The following is a 16,054-nucleotide window of genomic DNA, read 5'->3' as shown; positions in this document are numbered from 1 at the left end:
TATATTTAGGATGAGAATAGCTCAAGGAATGAAAGTTGAAAGGGAAAAAAATGAAAAAGATGATCTGAAATGGTCATAAGGAATTCCCGAAAAAGCATTTTCGGGCTGTCAGGTTGAATTAATGTGTTACTGAATGAGGAGTAAAAGTATTTGTCAATGTGTGTTGCCATGGTTACTGTTTAGGGTTGAGGTTAAGTTTAGTTATGGTAAGAATACGATATGTTAACATTGCATTGGTGAACTTGAGACACTCTGTGCTCAACATACATGTGCATCTTAACGTCTGTTCCTAAGACGTGCTATAGTGAGACAGACAGATGTCCTGACCATGAGTGAAGGAAGGAGAAAAAGAGGGACAGAAAGGAGGAGATATATATTTGTGGAGACAGCCTTGGTTGCCAGAGGAGATTACTAATGTGTAAAGAAACCCTACACTCTCCTTGATGGACTCACTCAAGCACATACACAATCTCACCCCACAGTGGCAGAACGCACAAAGAGCATATTTAGATTTCGGCCTCACATTTTGCAGTTTATTCTGACATAAATCTGATTAGATTTAAGACAAATTATAAATTAAATGTGTCCTTTTATTATTGCTTGGACAAAATGCTGCATGTTTCTTTGTGCAATTGATATATAACACTGTAATAATATACTAATATAGTACTTGCATATCATTGCTCTTTTGTTGGTTTTGATTGCATCTGTTGTCCTCATTTGTAAGTCACTTTGAATAAAAGCAATTGCTAAATGACAAAATTGAAATATAATGTAAATGTTAATAACGAAACTAAATTGAAATTTTAAAACAAGCCCTAAATCAAATTAATAAGTAACACAAATAAAATAAATCTCTTCATATAAACAAAATAAGGCTTTGCTCTTTCCATTTAAAATAAGAATCAACCACTGGACTTTAATCATGATCCAAACAAAGATGCTGCATACATGTAACATGAGCAGTTTTTAATCTAAATTAGATTGTATAATTTAGAAATTTGAAGCAAAAACAGAATGGTTTGACTAGTTTTGTAAAACTATACATTAGGGCTAAAAATATATGCACAAAAACAGAAACAGCAGACAAGCTGAATTGAGATTGCGAGATTCATTATCTCTGCCAGCAGGTGGTGATTAATGTTTTTCCTTGGTTGATGCAGCTGCATGATGTATTTTTATATGAATATAAGCGAAGCAGCACTACACTTATGAACTTTAATATGCTTTTATACAGAGGCAAGCCTGAAATGTCAATAACATACCATTTTTCTTTAACTTTTCTAAAGACAGTAAGTTAAACCTCAGACATACATTCATTATAAAACTTCTACCCCTAATTGAATCGCGATTTGTTTGGCATCTCAACCGATTTGAATCGTCACATATTTTAATAGATTTTCAACCCGCTCGCGGTTAATCGTTACATCCTTATTCCTTCCCCTTCCCACAAAGTCTGACCTTAAAGGGATTGTTCATCCAAAAATTACTAAGCCTCATCAGGGTTTCAATTACATTAGAAATTTGATTTTGTTCATCTGTCAAAAACACATTGAATTTTTAATGAAAAACCAGAAAGATTTCTGTCCTTCCAGTAAAAATAAACATTGAATTTTTAATGAAAAACCAGAAAGATTTCTGTCCTTCCAGTAAAAATAAATTCCACTTAAACTTTTAAGCTTCAGAAAGTTAAAAAATGCATTAGGAGCTGGGGGTGGAAACATTTTGAAAAGGATAATGATCATGATGATGTGTTGTTTTTTTGTTTTTTTTATATATTTTAGTTTTTATTCACTTAGTGATATTCAAATGAGGGCACACACACACACACTAAATAGATAAGAAGCTAACACACAAATTAGATGTGTTCAATGAATATATGAAAGAGTATAATTGTTTGTGTGGTTTTAGCTAATGTTTGCAAATACTTGGGTTCACATACTTTTTCTTGGCACTGTATCTCTTGGTGTGCATGAAATTAGTGCCTGAAAGTACAGCAATGCGGGCTGGCTCCATTTCAACAGTTTCTAATAATACAGTCTGTATTAAGAGAACATCACTGGTCATTCACAATGTCACTGTGACTTTGTCTGGCTCCAGCCGCTCCCACCTTGGCACAGCGGGAACGAGAGCCACGTAAGTCGTGCTGATGGTACTGTGCTGAATATAGCAGGCCAACAGAATTTGGGTTGCAGGTGGGTCACTCACAGCGACAGCCGCACTAAACATTCTCCAGTGTTCTTTTATCTTGGGTGTCATCGCTGGTTAACAGAGCATGCAAATGCAACACACTGGGTTACCTCAGATTAATGTGAGTTCCTAAGAACATGTGCTTTGTACAGTCCTATAATAGTCCTGCTCAGGTCAGTTGCTGGTAATGAATGAGTTAAGATGAAATATTCATATGCCGCTTTAATTAAATTTTTGAAAATTATGAAAGTGCAAAATTATTCACTTTTGTCATTGCAATTTTTCAGAGGGTTTACCTGACTCTTTCTCTCTCTCTTTCACACATTTCTCATACACAATGAGATGTATCTTACTGAGTGTGATTGAATCAAACCTCTTCTGTGCAAGAATCTTCACCACTGAACGGTAGGGACAAAACAGAGGGAATATTCTAAGAATGATCCGCAGATACTTTAAGCATTGTTTAGATGCGCATGCAGTCTGCATTATTTTAGTACCTGATATATTAAGAAAATTTCAAAATTGGAATTTGCATGATACTGACTGCAAGGATGCAGTAGACCAGATGTTTCCAAATTGGGGTTCGGCAACTTCCAGGGGATCCTACGGGATCTGTGGAAAAGTTCAGAAATATATATATATATATATATAATATCTATGATATATTTGATATATTACTGTTTCACATTCTATTATTGATATGTATACATATATATATATTGATTTTGATATTACTGTTTCATTAATTAATTTTTTTAAGTCTGTTGATTCCCATACTTTAATAAATAGATACCTAAATATGTAAATAAATAAAAATAAACAAATTATGTTTGGAATTTGTACGGAATAAATACATAAATATATACAAATTAAACAAATTAGTTAAAAAATATGACATTTGTTATTAGTTTCTCTAAATTCAGAAATCATTAGATTATTCAGTTAAATTAATAATAAAGTAAATCAATAATAGATCAATTAAAATACATTTGTTACAATTTACTGAATTTGATATTACTGTTTCAACGATATCAGAAACATTAATCACATTTTTTAATAATTTATATTGACAGCCATAGTTTGTTAAAGATATAGCTAATAAATTAATAGATCAATTAAAATAAATAAAAAATTGTTAAAATGTATTGTATTTGATAGTACTGTTTCAATAAGTAAATTCAGAAATCTTGAGATTAATAACAATTATTTAATATTTAATTTATATTGTCAGCCATATTTTAAGTTTCTCTTCACGTTTAAGTATGCTTAGTATTTTCAGGATAATATTTTGCATGTAATATTTTTATTCTTCACAGTATAAATGCGTCTTTATAATGTCACTTAATACAAGATAAAATATATCTTAAATGAACACAATTTGACAGTAAAGTATAATGTCTACTGATAATTGTTTGTACGTGATCTGGCCAGACAACAGAGTACTATGTAGTCATCTGCCTTGTTTTTTTTTTTCTTTTTCCATTTACAAATTTCACCCTTAGAAAGAGCAAGATAGATACTGACAGACAGGAGAGTGAGAGTGGCAGAAATGAAGCTGAGAAAGTGCTAAACAAATGAAGTGAGAGAGAAACAGCTGAGGAAGGTGGCTTGTTTATTTCTGCTTTCTTGTGTCAGGTTTGCTACTAGTTTTTCCCCAGAGATATAATTAAATCCCACCCTATTCTTCTGTGCTGTACTTACATTCTGCCTGTATTTATTATATGACTGAATGACATCTGATTAAAGAGGTTTGATTGAAGGTGCAAATAAATCCTTAATGGTCATTTATACTTATGGCATGATGAAAAATATGGATTTTTTGGGATCTATGAACTATGCAATGCATATGTTGCATGCTCCACTTTTGCATCCCTGGCTGTCTGAGAGGTGGAATAGCTCAGTTTCAGCTCTGAAAGCCTAAAGATGAGCTGCCATTGTGTGAATTGAGCTCAGTTTTGGTCACTGACATACTGTACACACCTGTTGCTTTTTGTCAGCTGTTTCTGGTGTTTTCACCTGGATCCCAGGAGCATGTGTTTATAGGTGTGAAGACTGTATAGAAACATGTTTGTTTTGTATGGACTGTTTTGACACCTGTAGATCCCCACAGCAACATAGAGTCACAGGTTTGCATTGTAGCAGAGGTGAATATTCACATATCTGATTTAATGAGCTCAGGTGTGGCTACTCTCAAAGCAAGAGCACCAAATCAAAGTGAAAACACCCCCAAGAGTAAAACTTATATGTGACCCTGGACCACAAAACCAGTCTTAAGGTGAATAAATAAGCTTTCCATTGATGCATGGTTTATTAGGATCAGACAATATTTGGCAGAGATAGAACTATTTGAATATCTGGAATCTGAGGGTGCAAAAAAATCAAAATACTGAGAAAATCCCCTTTAAAGTTGTCCCAATGAATTCTTAGCAATGCATATTATTAAACAAAAATTAAGTTTTGATATATTTACAGTAGGAAATTTACAAAATATCCTAATGATTTTTGGCATAAAAGAAAAACTGATAATTTTGACCCATACAATGTTTTTTTGGCTATTGCTACAAATATACCCCAGCGACTTAAGACTGGTTTTGTGGTCCAGGGTCACATATGATTAATATGTTGAAAATGTTAGTTAAATACAGTAATAATTATTGGATATTAATAATAATAATAATAATAATAATAATAATAATAATCTACAAAATAGTAAGATGTCAAAACAGTATTACGAATCAAGCGTATGTAAACTTTTGAACATGGTCATTTTTATAAATTCAACTATTATTTTCTCTTGTGGACTATATGTTAATGTATTTCATGTGAAATATCTTTTTCAGGTCAGTACAAAACTTATTAAACTACTCTTATTTTGGTAAAATAATTAACATTTTGCAGTGTGGTACTGTGATAAGATGCCACCATTGCAATGTTTGTGAAATTTTATCCTTGCTAGATATTCCACGGTCAACTGTAAGAATTATTACTGGAAAGTGGAAGTGTCTAGGAACAGCAGACCATGTAAAGTCACAGAGTGGGATTATCAAGTTGCAAAAAAATCTTCAACACTCTGCTGAGTCCATAGATAAACAATTACAAATTGCCATTAGCATTAATATCAGCACAAAAAAAACGTCCTGCTTCATGGAATGGGCTTCCATGGCCAAGCAGCTGCATGCAAGCCGCACATAACCCATTACTGTACAATGCCAAGCCCTGGATGGAGTGATGTAAAGCAGTGATGAATGGAGTGACGAATCATGCTTCTCTGTTTGGCAGTTTGACGGGCGAATATGGATTTTGGCAGATGCCATGAGAAGGTTGCTTGTTTGACTGTATTGTATCAACTGTAAAGTTTTTCCATATATGAATAGGAAGGTATGTATACAGTGTATATATATGTATATATATATGTATCTCCATAGGCTATATATATACTGTATATATGTATATGTGTATGGGGGCGACAATTGTCCTTGTGTTTTTGTAAGGGTGGAGGAACTGCAGCCTGAGGTCAAGATCCAGTGATGTAAACCTGACTCATACACTCTATTTGAGGGCTGCTTGACGTGTTACTCATCCTTATTGGATGGATACATATGTGTCATGTATTGAGCCCATTGATTGTTCATGCATCTCATCTCATAGGATGTTTGCTTTGCTTATAGTTTGTTCATTGTGCATTTCACTGTGATTGGTTTTGTCATGTTCCTGTATTTTTGTCCCACCTGATGATGTTTGTTCTGTACTTGAAGCAGCAGCATCAGTTGATGTCTGAACATTTGTGGAGAATGTTGATGCTTGAGGGGTCAATTAAGAGGCCATTTGACTCAGATTTTAACAACCCACATGGTTCCAGACAGCTGGTTAAACGATGATCTTATCTCAATATTCCATTCACTGCTCCAAGATTCCATCCCTCTTTTTTTCACCATTTTCATCCATTTTCCACATTTTCATCACATCCATAACAATGATTAGTTTCGATGATTCATCTCACCAGAAGGGTTTAGAGGGAGGAACTGTTTTGGCATAAGGTTTTTTTGGGGGGGGGGTTTGAGCTGTTCTTTTGTTTGTATTTTCTTGTGCATAAATATTCTGTTTTTATTTATTGTTTTTTATTTGTTATTCAAACTTTAAAACACATATATAATTATTTATATAATGATATATTTAATTAATTTACTTATTTACTCACTTGTTTAAGAAGCACCCTCAGTGGTTTAAAGTTAACTTATACAGTGACTCAACGATTGTAGAAGTTGTTAACCTAAACCCAATGGTAAACAACTTACTTCAGCTAGGTTGTGATGCACATCGGTTGAAAAAATCATGTTCTCTCATTCTCCTGACAGTCCATTATCTAATCACCAAATCTAATCACCATACATGCACAAATTTCACTTCAAGAATGAAAAATAAAAATGGATTTCAATGAGTTTTGCTGTAAAAAAGTTAGCACAAACTGAAAGAGTAAGGGCAATCTATATTATCTCATTTAAGAGTGTGTGAGTGATGTATATCCTGGCAGTGCTATTGTTTGATACATTCATATGGCATAAATAAGCTCATACCAGTCTTGCCTCTTGGTTGGCATTCAGTGCTAAATATACTGCCTTTCCACATGTGGCCCCTCATCTTAGATTACACAGGGTTTTTTTTTTAAAGAAAATGTTCCCACTAGAACCATCCAAATTCATCACCCTCCAGCAAGAGGGAATTTTCTGCAGCCCTTGTTTCATGAGTGTGCACTTGTGTGTGTTTTATGCTGAGGGACATCTCACATACATGCTCTGCTGCTGTGGCTTTGAGTCACACTGATAAGATTCATAGTGGTGGTGACAGGATAAGGACCTCAGTACAGAATCACTTACACAACACCCATATCCCACCCTTTATACCTCTCTCTCTCCCTCTGCCCTAAACTCATTCTGCTTTGCTTTAACGGGCTCCTATAGCACTGTATTGCCCTTAGATGGAGGCGCAGTGCATGTTGTCTGCTCAACAGTTTTAGATTTATGTTGAGTATTTTAAACAGCTGGTGGCTGGTCAGCAGTGGGCTAATCTGAGTCTGTGGGCGGGGTTAAAAATTTATAATCATTGATTCTATATGTAGCCCTCTTCATGACATAACAAATTAAGAATGACATCCTTTAATGATAAGTCAGCCTTAAATTAAAGTTCTGTCATTTACTCACCGTCTTGATGTTCCAGATCCTTATAACTTGCCATATAAACCATGTAATCTACATAACATGCTCCAAAACTGACATAAAAAGCACCATTAAAAGTACCATAAATGCAGTTAATATGACGTGTGCGCTCAAATAACTGTTTCAGCATGTCTTAAAAAGTCTTAATTCATCCTTCCACAAATTAAAGCTTTATAAAGGTCTCAAATCAGAGCGGAAAGTCTTAAATTCATAAAGTCATGGCATTAAATGTTGCATGCAATTTCCAATACAAATAAATAAAGATAAAGTTATTTGAGAAGCTAAATGAAGATATGACGTCGTTTTCTGAGACATTAGCTAAATTAAGTGAGTTTATGTGGGAATTGAATTCAATAGATTTTTCTGCACCCATTAGTAGATATTTTATTCTTTTTAACCATAAACTCACTTCATTTTGATCGGTTTCATAGAAAACAAGACTTATTCTCATGTCATTTTGTCTGTCAAGTAAATGTATCTTGATTTAAGAATCCTTAGACATTTGCACTGAACAACAAGACAACAATACTGATGAAGAACATCACTTTTTTTGCACTTTGATCAGAAGGTACAGTAAAAGCTATGAACTAAGATGACAGATTTTAATTATTATGAAAGGAGCACTCTTTGCATGCTTTCTGGTTATATATATATATATATATATATATTATATATATATATATATATATATATATATATATATATATATATATAAAATCCATCCAAAATTTGAATAAAAGTTTTGTTTTTCATGCTGCTAAGAGGACCAGCAGCCACACGCTCCAAAGACATCCACATATAAAAAGGGATTCACTCTCGAAATTTGCAATGATTGACATTGTGATAACATTGTGATAACATTTCAGGAGTGTGTAGTGCCACACTGAACCCCTCTCTGGCTCTGCCGCTGTGTCTTCTTGTGCTTGAACCGATAAACACACACAAAATTATCTTGAAACACCTGGGTAGTAGTTTTTGCTCTGGAATCGTAGAATTAATTAAAGTGTTCTTTAAGATGAGTAAGATCAATGATTAATAACTAAATCTGATTGGGTCTTTGTGTTTACAGGACCCGGAAATGGGCGATGCAGATGCAGGAGGAGCTAGTGCAGTTGATGGATGCTGAGACCGGCATACAAAAGCTCCAAGAAGTAAGACCACACATTTTTGTTTTTCAGCAAACTAAACACATTTTATACAGCTATGAATATCTCATATACTGCCACAAAAACAAATACAAATTAGCTTGGCAATTAGCATATATACTACAGAGTGCTACAGTGGCCAGCCACATTTTTAGCAGCTTTGGTTCCAGATTTTATTTTTCCTCATGACTGTCAAAGCATTATATATCATGAACCAAACCAACCAGCTACGATTTAAATCATAACTTTGATTTGAAGCAATAAAGTATTTGAAAATTGGACAAAAAACAACGATACAAGTGGTACAAGTGTGGTTTAATGGCTTTAACAAAGAAAAAACAATCCCATGAAGCAGTGTGAATGACATAATTGAATTAAAAATTATGGAGAAATATAAAACTACACAAATATGTACAAACACAAATATATACAGTAATTTAAGTTTCAGAGCATAGGGAGATTACTTCATTTAAAGTGCTTCATGAGAGTGGGTGGGTGCTAATGAATTATTTCAGCACAATTTTTTTTAAATAATGCAGGCTGATAGTGTCAACAAAAGCATATACCTTTGATTAACAAAATCCAAGCTTATAGTAGATCCTATCTCAGTTTTAGAAGTTAAAAATCAATTTCCCTATGCAGAAAAGGAATGGGACTTTCTAGCGCAGTAGTTCTAGAGTTCTCTTTTCAGGGATGAAGGAGAGTCGTGACATGAAGGTGAATTAATGATTACAGAATTTTCATTTTGAGTGAACTAGTACAACTTCAAAAGGAGCAAAACTGCTTCAGCATCTCTATCAGCCAGTCTCAACAAAACCTTGTACTGTACGTCATGTGGTTTGCCATTCTGAAAGTGTTTGTGTTCAAAGCCAGTGCGCTATTTAGTGTGTGAGAAAGTCAAAGAATTTCATCAACCCACAATTCCTGCTGCCAGCTGTTATACTTGGTGACCATCTTTAATGGTACATGTGGTCAACTTATGGGGGTCATGAGGTCCAGTGTTTTCTCTAAGGATTTTTATTTATTTTACAGGACCAGATATACTCACACTGCTAAATAAATGTATGAGTGAAAAGCACAAATGATCAGATACAATCATCGGTAACACTTTAGTATAGGGACCAATTTTTACATTAGACTTAATAGATTTGCAGGTATGCTTTTAATGAATGCTATGCTGTCTGTCAAGGCTGTGACACTAGAAGTGTGCTTTTTTTTTTTTTGTTTGTTAGTAAGTGGTTTTTTTTAGAGATTAATTCAAGCAAAGCTAGCAAACCTGAGACCTTAAACCTCTCTTTCTCTCTCTCTCCCTCAGATTTTCCTCCAATTTCAGAGACACTATGATGTGAAGCAAAACAACGCTTCACAGCTGGTTTCAAAAGCTGCACGTGAAATCAAGAACCTTCTTGCCAACCGTTCCAAAGCTCTAGAGGTGAGTAATGAGCATTATGCCACATGTTATCATCTCATTATCCAAAACATAGCTATAGCACCTTAAAGGGTTTTTTGAGATGTTTACACATTGCAACTGATTATATATTTTTGATTTGATGCATCATGGGTTATAACCTTTTCAAAACAATGAAATTTGCTTTATAAGCATGCATATTTTCTGTTGAGGTGTATAGCATGTGTCTCGGGTGCTCAGAATAGCACACTTAAATACTACTTTTGCTATTTCATCTGCATTTTCTGTATGCATGAAATACCCAGATGATCTACTACATTTGCAAAAATGAGCAGCATACAACCAAAACGCACTACATGGAAAACTGTATCCCATAATGCATTGCATGTATTAAGTTACTCTAAGTTACTCTTCAAAAAAAAATACACTTTTAAAAAAATATATTTACAGTATATGGTGTAGTTACAGTGTAGTATATACCAAGCATTTTCCAAACATAGCCATTGTTTTTCTCTGCTCCGTTCAAAACCCTTCCAATCCTACTGTATGTTGTTAGTAAATTAGATCTTCGACCTGCATCAATCTAGCTCTGATAAAACCGGGTCCAGATTGTTGGCAGGGCTCTTTCAAGCTGAAAGTTAATTATTCTGTCGATACTGTCTGTCCTTTTGATTTTCTTTCTTGATAAACTGTGCTCTGTGTGCCCTAAAAATTACAGTTCAAGAGCATTTTCCATTAATGCATGAATAGGTATCATTAGAAATCATTATTCTGGTTCATTTTCCATTATAGTGGAGAAATATCACATGTTGTGTGTGCTTAATTGGTCTGAATTAAGTGCTCTTGTTTTAATGGATGTGGAAGCACCAGTTTGCCTCATATGATGGAAATAACTGCTCTTAGGTTATTGGATCTGTAATAGCTGGCTGTGGTGTGAGGACAACTTGGCTCTTTGCTTCTCTGTCCATTTGTGTTTGTGTGTGTGTGTGTGTGTGTGTGTGTGTTGTGTTGTTGTGTGTGTGTGTGTGTGGTGTGTGTGTGTGTGTGTGTGTGTGTGTGTGTGTGTGTGTGTGTGTGTGTGTGTGTGTGTGTGTGTGTGTGTGTGTGTGTATTTTTGGCAGGTTGTCTCTACCTCCAGTCAACATACCCAGACTGGAAACTGTCCTCATCTCACCCCATTAAAAATATTCTTTATCCAGTGTTTTCCCTCTGCTGTCCACAAGCACAAACACACACTTCCTTGTGTTCTTTTCTCTTTTCATCACATTCAGAACAAAACAGATTTCAGTGAATCATTGGAGTTTCTTGCGCATCCCGCCTTTAATTTGAAGATTCACAAGTGCATCAAATTTGGCAACTTTAGTGAATTAAGAAGAAAATGCAATTAAATGCAGCTAATTTAGTTTGTTAGTTAAGCACTGAAGCATACCTGTTTAAAATGCTTACATTTTTTTTCTTGTAGAGTGTATTGATTTAATATTGTGATTCATTTAATTGATTTGATTGAATATAATTTATTCTTGTGATACAATGAACAATTTTATACTAAGAATACTAATTATTATAATTGTTGAAAACGCATACCTTGTGTTGTGAAATATTGTGCTTTTTTGTGGAAATGCATTTTTTTTTAGGATACTTTCTGTAATAATCTATAAATTAAATAAAGGAGAGAAGCAGAAGGAAAACAGTCACTCACAGAGGTGACATTTTGAACACGCATGCTCTTTTTATATTTTTTTTCTTTACATTTTCTTTACTTTTGTCATCCTTTGTGGTCTATATACAGTATGGTAACTGAAAAGGAAAGTTGGTTCAGAATAAGACCAGAAACATGTTTGGGCAAAGTAAATGGGCTCAATTTTTGGATTTTATGTAGACTTAAACAGTTTTTTGTACACACTGATTAGTGGCCTTGCATGCTATAATAGATCAGACATTCAACAGTTTCTTATTCTGTCTCTGTAGCAGCACAGCTGAAAGATTAAGAGTACAAAAAATATAATAAGACAAGACAGTGTGTAATCTTAGCAATTTATTTGCACTCTTTTAGCAGGCGTTTATCCTTTAAATCTTACAGCTCAGGAACTTTATTTATGGAGTAGCTCATTCTCCAGTAAATAGCATAACAGGGTGTGTGAATCTTTTGCCAAGGACAGTTGAAAGAGTAGATCTAGACATGTGTCAGATAATTCGAGCCTTCACCCTTCTTTTGACAGTCATCACACATGACTTGACATATGGCACTTTTATAACAGCTGTTTGCAGAATCTGCCTTGCTTTATGTACAGTAAATAGTTAGTCAGTGTGTTATTGTGGCACCATCCATATCAGATTAACCTGGATCTAACATGTGCGGTTCTTGGCTGAATCACATTATCTCCAAACTCATCAAAGCAAGTACTTTTCTAGAGAACCCTTATTCCACCACAGGAAGTCAGCTGTCACTGTGCTGTTCATGTTCCTGTTGTTCTTTCCTGAGTGACCCCTCGGGTGCAGGATGACGAGATCATGTCTTGTTCTAATCAATATCTGCTGGATGGGTCCTGACTGATCTCGAGGCCAAACGTGACTGTGGACCGCTGGGGTTGGATTAGACTGATTGATTGATTGATTGGCAGCTCAGTTAAGTTGATCAGTGGGTGTCATTAATTTGGAGCCATCCATCAGCAGCTGTCTGCGCGGTCGATGCGAGTTAATGGAGGTTGCTTGACGTGCGGCCGGGATGCTGTGTTGTCTAACAGGAAACTGCTGGCTGCTGATGGAGACAGTGTTTTCCTAAACGTCAATCAAATCACGTAAACAGCAAATATGTCTCACTCATGCCGCTTTCTCTCTCTCTCTCTTGACTTTATTCCAATTACCGCAATTCAGCTCACCAACATGAACCCTTCCTTGTCAATCTCTGTTTCTTCCTGCTCTCTCTTTCTCCAGCTGTTTTCTGGACATTGCTTTTTTTATCCTACCAACCTCCCTTTACACCAATGAGTTTCAACAATTTTAAAGAGTAATATTATACAACATAAAATGGATCTATCATCAAATGTCTGTACATTTTGACCTTACAATAGTCATTTTGGACAGATTTGTCAATCTCAAGCATTCAACCTCGTTACCCAAGCTACTATCAGAATATATATATATATATATTTATTTATGAGAAATATAGGTTTGTCAGTAAATGCAAATCAGCATTTAGTCCTAAACTATCTAAATTTTCAACCCTGTTTGTTTGTATTTTTTTGTTTATTTAGTTTAATTTCTGTAAATTCTAATCTATTTTATTTTGATGTTTATTGCTAGACAATTACAAAATCACATAAATCGTGGTTTTAAACTATATTTAGATGTCTCAGATTTTGATTACAAGATTACAAATATTGCCAACCCTTTATAAAATATAATATAAACTTATATAAACAGATAATAAACATCTAATAAAAATATTTATTTTGTTCTCTTGAGGTTGACAGTTAACGTTTTTTCAAATTTCTTTCAATGCCTTCAAAAATTATGAAGTAGTATTTGAAACAATTTTTACTCTGGAATTATCAGTTAATTTCATAAATAATTACAAAGAAACTGCAAGCAACACAAAACCATCTTCCAATCATCGTTGTTTTATTTACAACTTTGAAAAATAATTTTTTACAGTGTATGAAATCAAATTAAATAAATGCATTTTTAAGGCTATTTTATTTACTTAATTCTTACATAAAAATTGTGTATTTTTACTCAACACCTCCTGTATGTCAAGAGAGTGTCTATGATGCCTTAAAGTTCTGTCTAGATGGGAAGCTCAAATTTTTTGGAACAGATCCAGTGTGTTTATGTATGCTGATTCAAAGGATCTGCTTCTCTTTTTAGAAAGAAAGAAGTTCTTTCACAGTTATCTGAGAGCCCAACTGCTAAATGCTGCATCAAAAGGAAGAAAAATTAAAAGCTGGACAAAGAGAGAGAGAGAGGAACAGAGGAGAGAGCCACTTGCATCCATCAAAAGAGAAAGAACAGATGGAAAGGAAGGGTGTTTGTTTGCACCCGCTTTGATAATGCAGATAAAACAGCACAAGCCAGTTCCGCCTTTCCATGCACTGATTCTTAGACAGCTAAACAGAGCTTCTGGAAACTAGATTGCAGACTCTCATGGGCCAATACTGTACACACCAAATTTATCTGCAGGAGCCCTTTCCCTCTCCTCTCCACACTCGTTTCTTATCCTGTCAGTCTTTCTCTTAATGACGTGCAGTGAAGGGCCAGAGAGTTTCAAGATAAGATCAGTAAACAGAACTCTGGTTGTTTTGTACCGTTTCAGTGATGTACAGTTCACTCCAGTACAGTTAGGTTGTTAACCAACTTCCTACTCTTTCTTGTTGTTTAAGTAATAAATAATTCATTTTTTTCCTTTCTATTTTTCTTTATATTTGTATTGGTTGAGGTTTAGTTTAATGTTTAGTTAAGTGTTCCCAAAAGAAAGTACATACAGAGTACATCACTTTTGAGCTGAGACATTGTATTGTATCTGTATATAGTATATGTAATATTTATGTTTTATTTTTATATAACTTTAAAGTAAAATAATAAAAATGTATGTGTGTGTGTGTCTGTGTGTGTGTGTGTATATATATTATAAAGTGTATATTATGTAAAACTATACAAGATAAAGAAAAAAATAATTAATTAAACTAATTAAAAAATAATTAAACATTAATAGTAAAATAATTATTGTTTAATATAATGTTACATTTTTTATAATTTAATGTACGTTAAAATGTTACAAAAATATTTTTATTATTTTTCTTCATTTATTATGTATTATGTAAAACTATACAAGATAAAGAAAAAATGATGATAATAAAAAATATATAATTGAAAATATTATTATTATTATTATTATTATTATTAGTTATTTTTCTTTCTTTTTTTTGTATATTGTAAAGCCTTACATTATTTATTTATTTATTTATTATTTTTTTTGCTAATCATGATGCATCGAATGTAACCTGTTTTTCTATTCCAGCACTGTTTGTAGTCTTACTCAATTTCTGTAAAAGTCCAGACTGACTGATCAGATTGTAGGAAGGAGAACTGCACCTTGGGAAATGTACTGAATTAGTTACTCATTGTAATGGAGGGTAGAGTGAGGACTTGAAGGACAGAGGAAGGGTATGACGTCAGATAGCCATAAGCGTCCAGTGCTTCTCAGAGGACAAACAGCTGTCACAGGTACCATGTCAAATAAGTGAACTCAGAGAATAGGAAAGAGACTTTGTTTGTCTTGATGTTCTCAACACGCTTTCTGTTGGAACTATCCTGAGCTGGCCACTGGCAAAACATTACACATTACATTCATACTACCAGAAACATCATCACTGGTTTGCTTAAACAGATCCTATTGGCTGCCGGTTGCCATTATGCTTGGTTGCTACAGTACCTTGCCTCTATACAGGCACTGCTAAACTTAGCTGTACCGCCTGTCTCCAAACAACGAATTTTGTAAGAAACAAATGATAGAAGACTCACGCTAACTCCACCAACCTAATATGAGACGTAATGAAGCACTAGTGTGAGGGCTGGCAGTAGTTAAAATCTCATCTCAAGCAATGCCGAGCTCCATAATTACAGTGCTGTCCACCCACAGTGGGACTGTACCGGAAGATATTTTCACTTCTGTTTAAACACCCTGTACGGGGAAATTTAATGGGATGTTACGAGAATGGGTAATCTTACAGTTGATTCACTGCTGGTTTCAGTGAGATTGAGAGGAGAGAGGCTGATGGATGTCATTTGGATAGATATACTGTACACAAATGATATTATGTGTATAAAGTTATGCAATGAATAGGGAGGTTTTAGCCCAAATAATTTGGTGTTGGAAGAAATGCTAGAATTCCTGTTGAAATCTCTGACTTTTAATTTCAGTTTTTGCTAATTGGAGCAAAGTTTGCTTGCTTCATCGTTGCGATCTGTTCTGAATCTGTAGATACACATGAGATCACTGGGGTCTTTTTTTACAGAAACAGGACAACAAATTCTCTGTTTGATCTTCATTTATTTATTTACTTACTTATTTGCTTATTTATTTTGTTAGCTTATGTGTT

General features: G+C 34.3%; 1 protein-coding gene across 1 annotated transcript in view; it reads left to right on the top strand.

The window, feature by feature from the left end:
- LOC109065183 (voltage-dependent calcium channel subunit alpha-2/delta-1-like) overlaps positions 1-16,054 on the top strand; it is a 60,429-nt gene that overhangs the window by 7,838 nt on the left and 36,537 nt on the right. Inside the window, exons 2-3 of the mRNA XM_042741515.1 lie at positions 8,473-8,554; positions 9,864-9,980. Of these exons, the coding sequence (XP_042597449.1) occupies positions 8,473-8,554; positions 9,864-9,980 (199 nt within the window). The remainder of the gene's footprint in view (positions 1-8,472; positions 8,555-9,863; positions 9,981-16,054) is intronic.

This window comes from Cyprinus carpio, chromosome A4 (genome assembly GCF_018340385.1).
Source record: "Cyprinus carpio isolate SPL01 chromosome A4, ASM1834038v1, whole genome shotgun sequence".
In the NCBI taxonomy this organism is placed as follows: Eukaryota; Metazoa; Chordata; class Actinopteri; order Cypriniformes; family Cyprinidae; genus Cyprinus; species Cyprinus carpio.
This window is presented reverse-complemented; position numbering and strand designations above follow the sequence as displayed.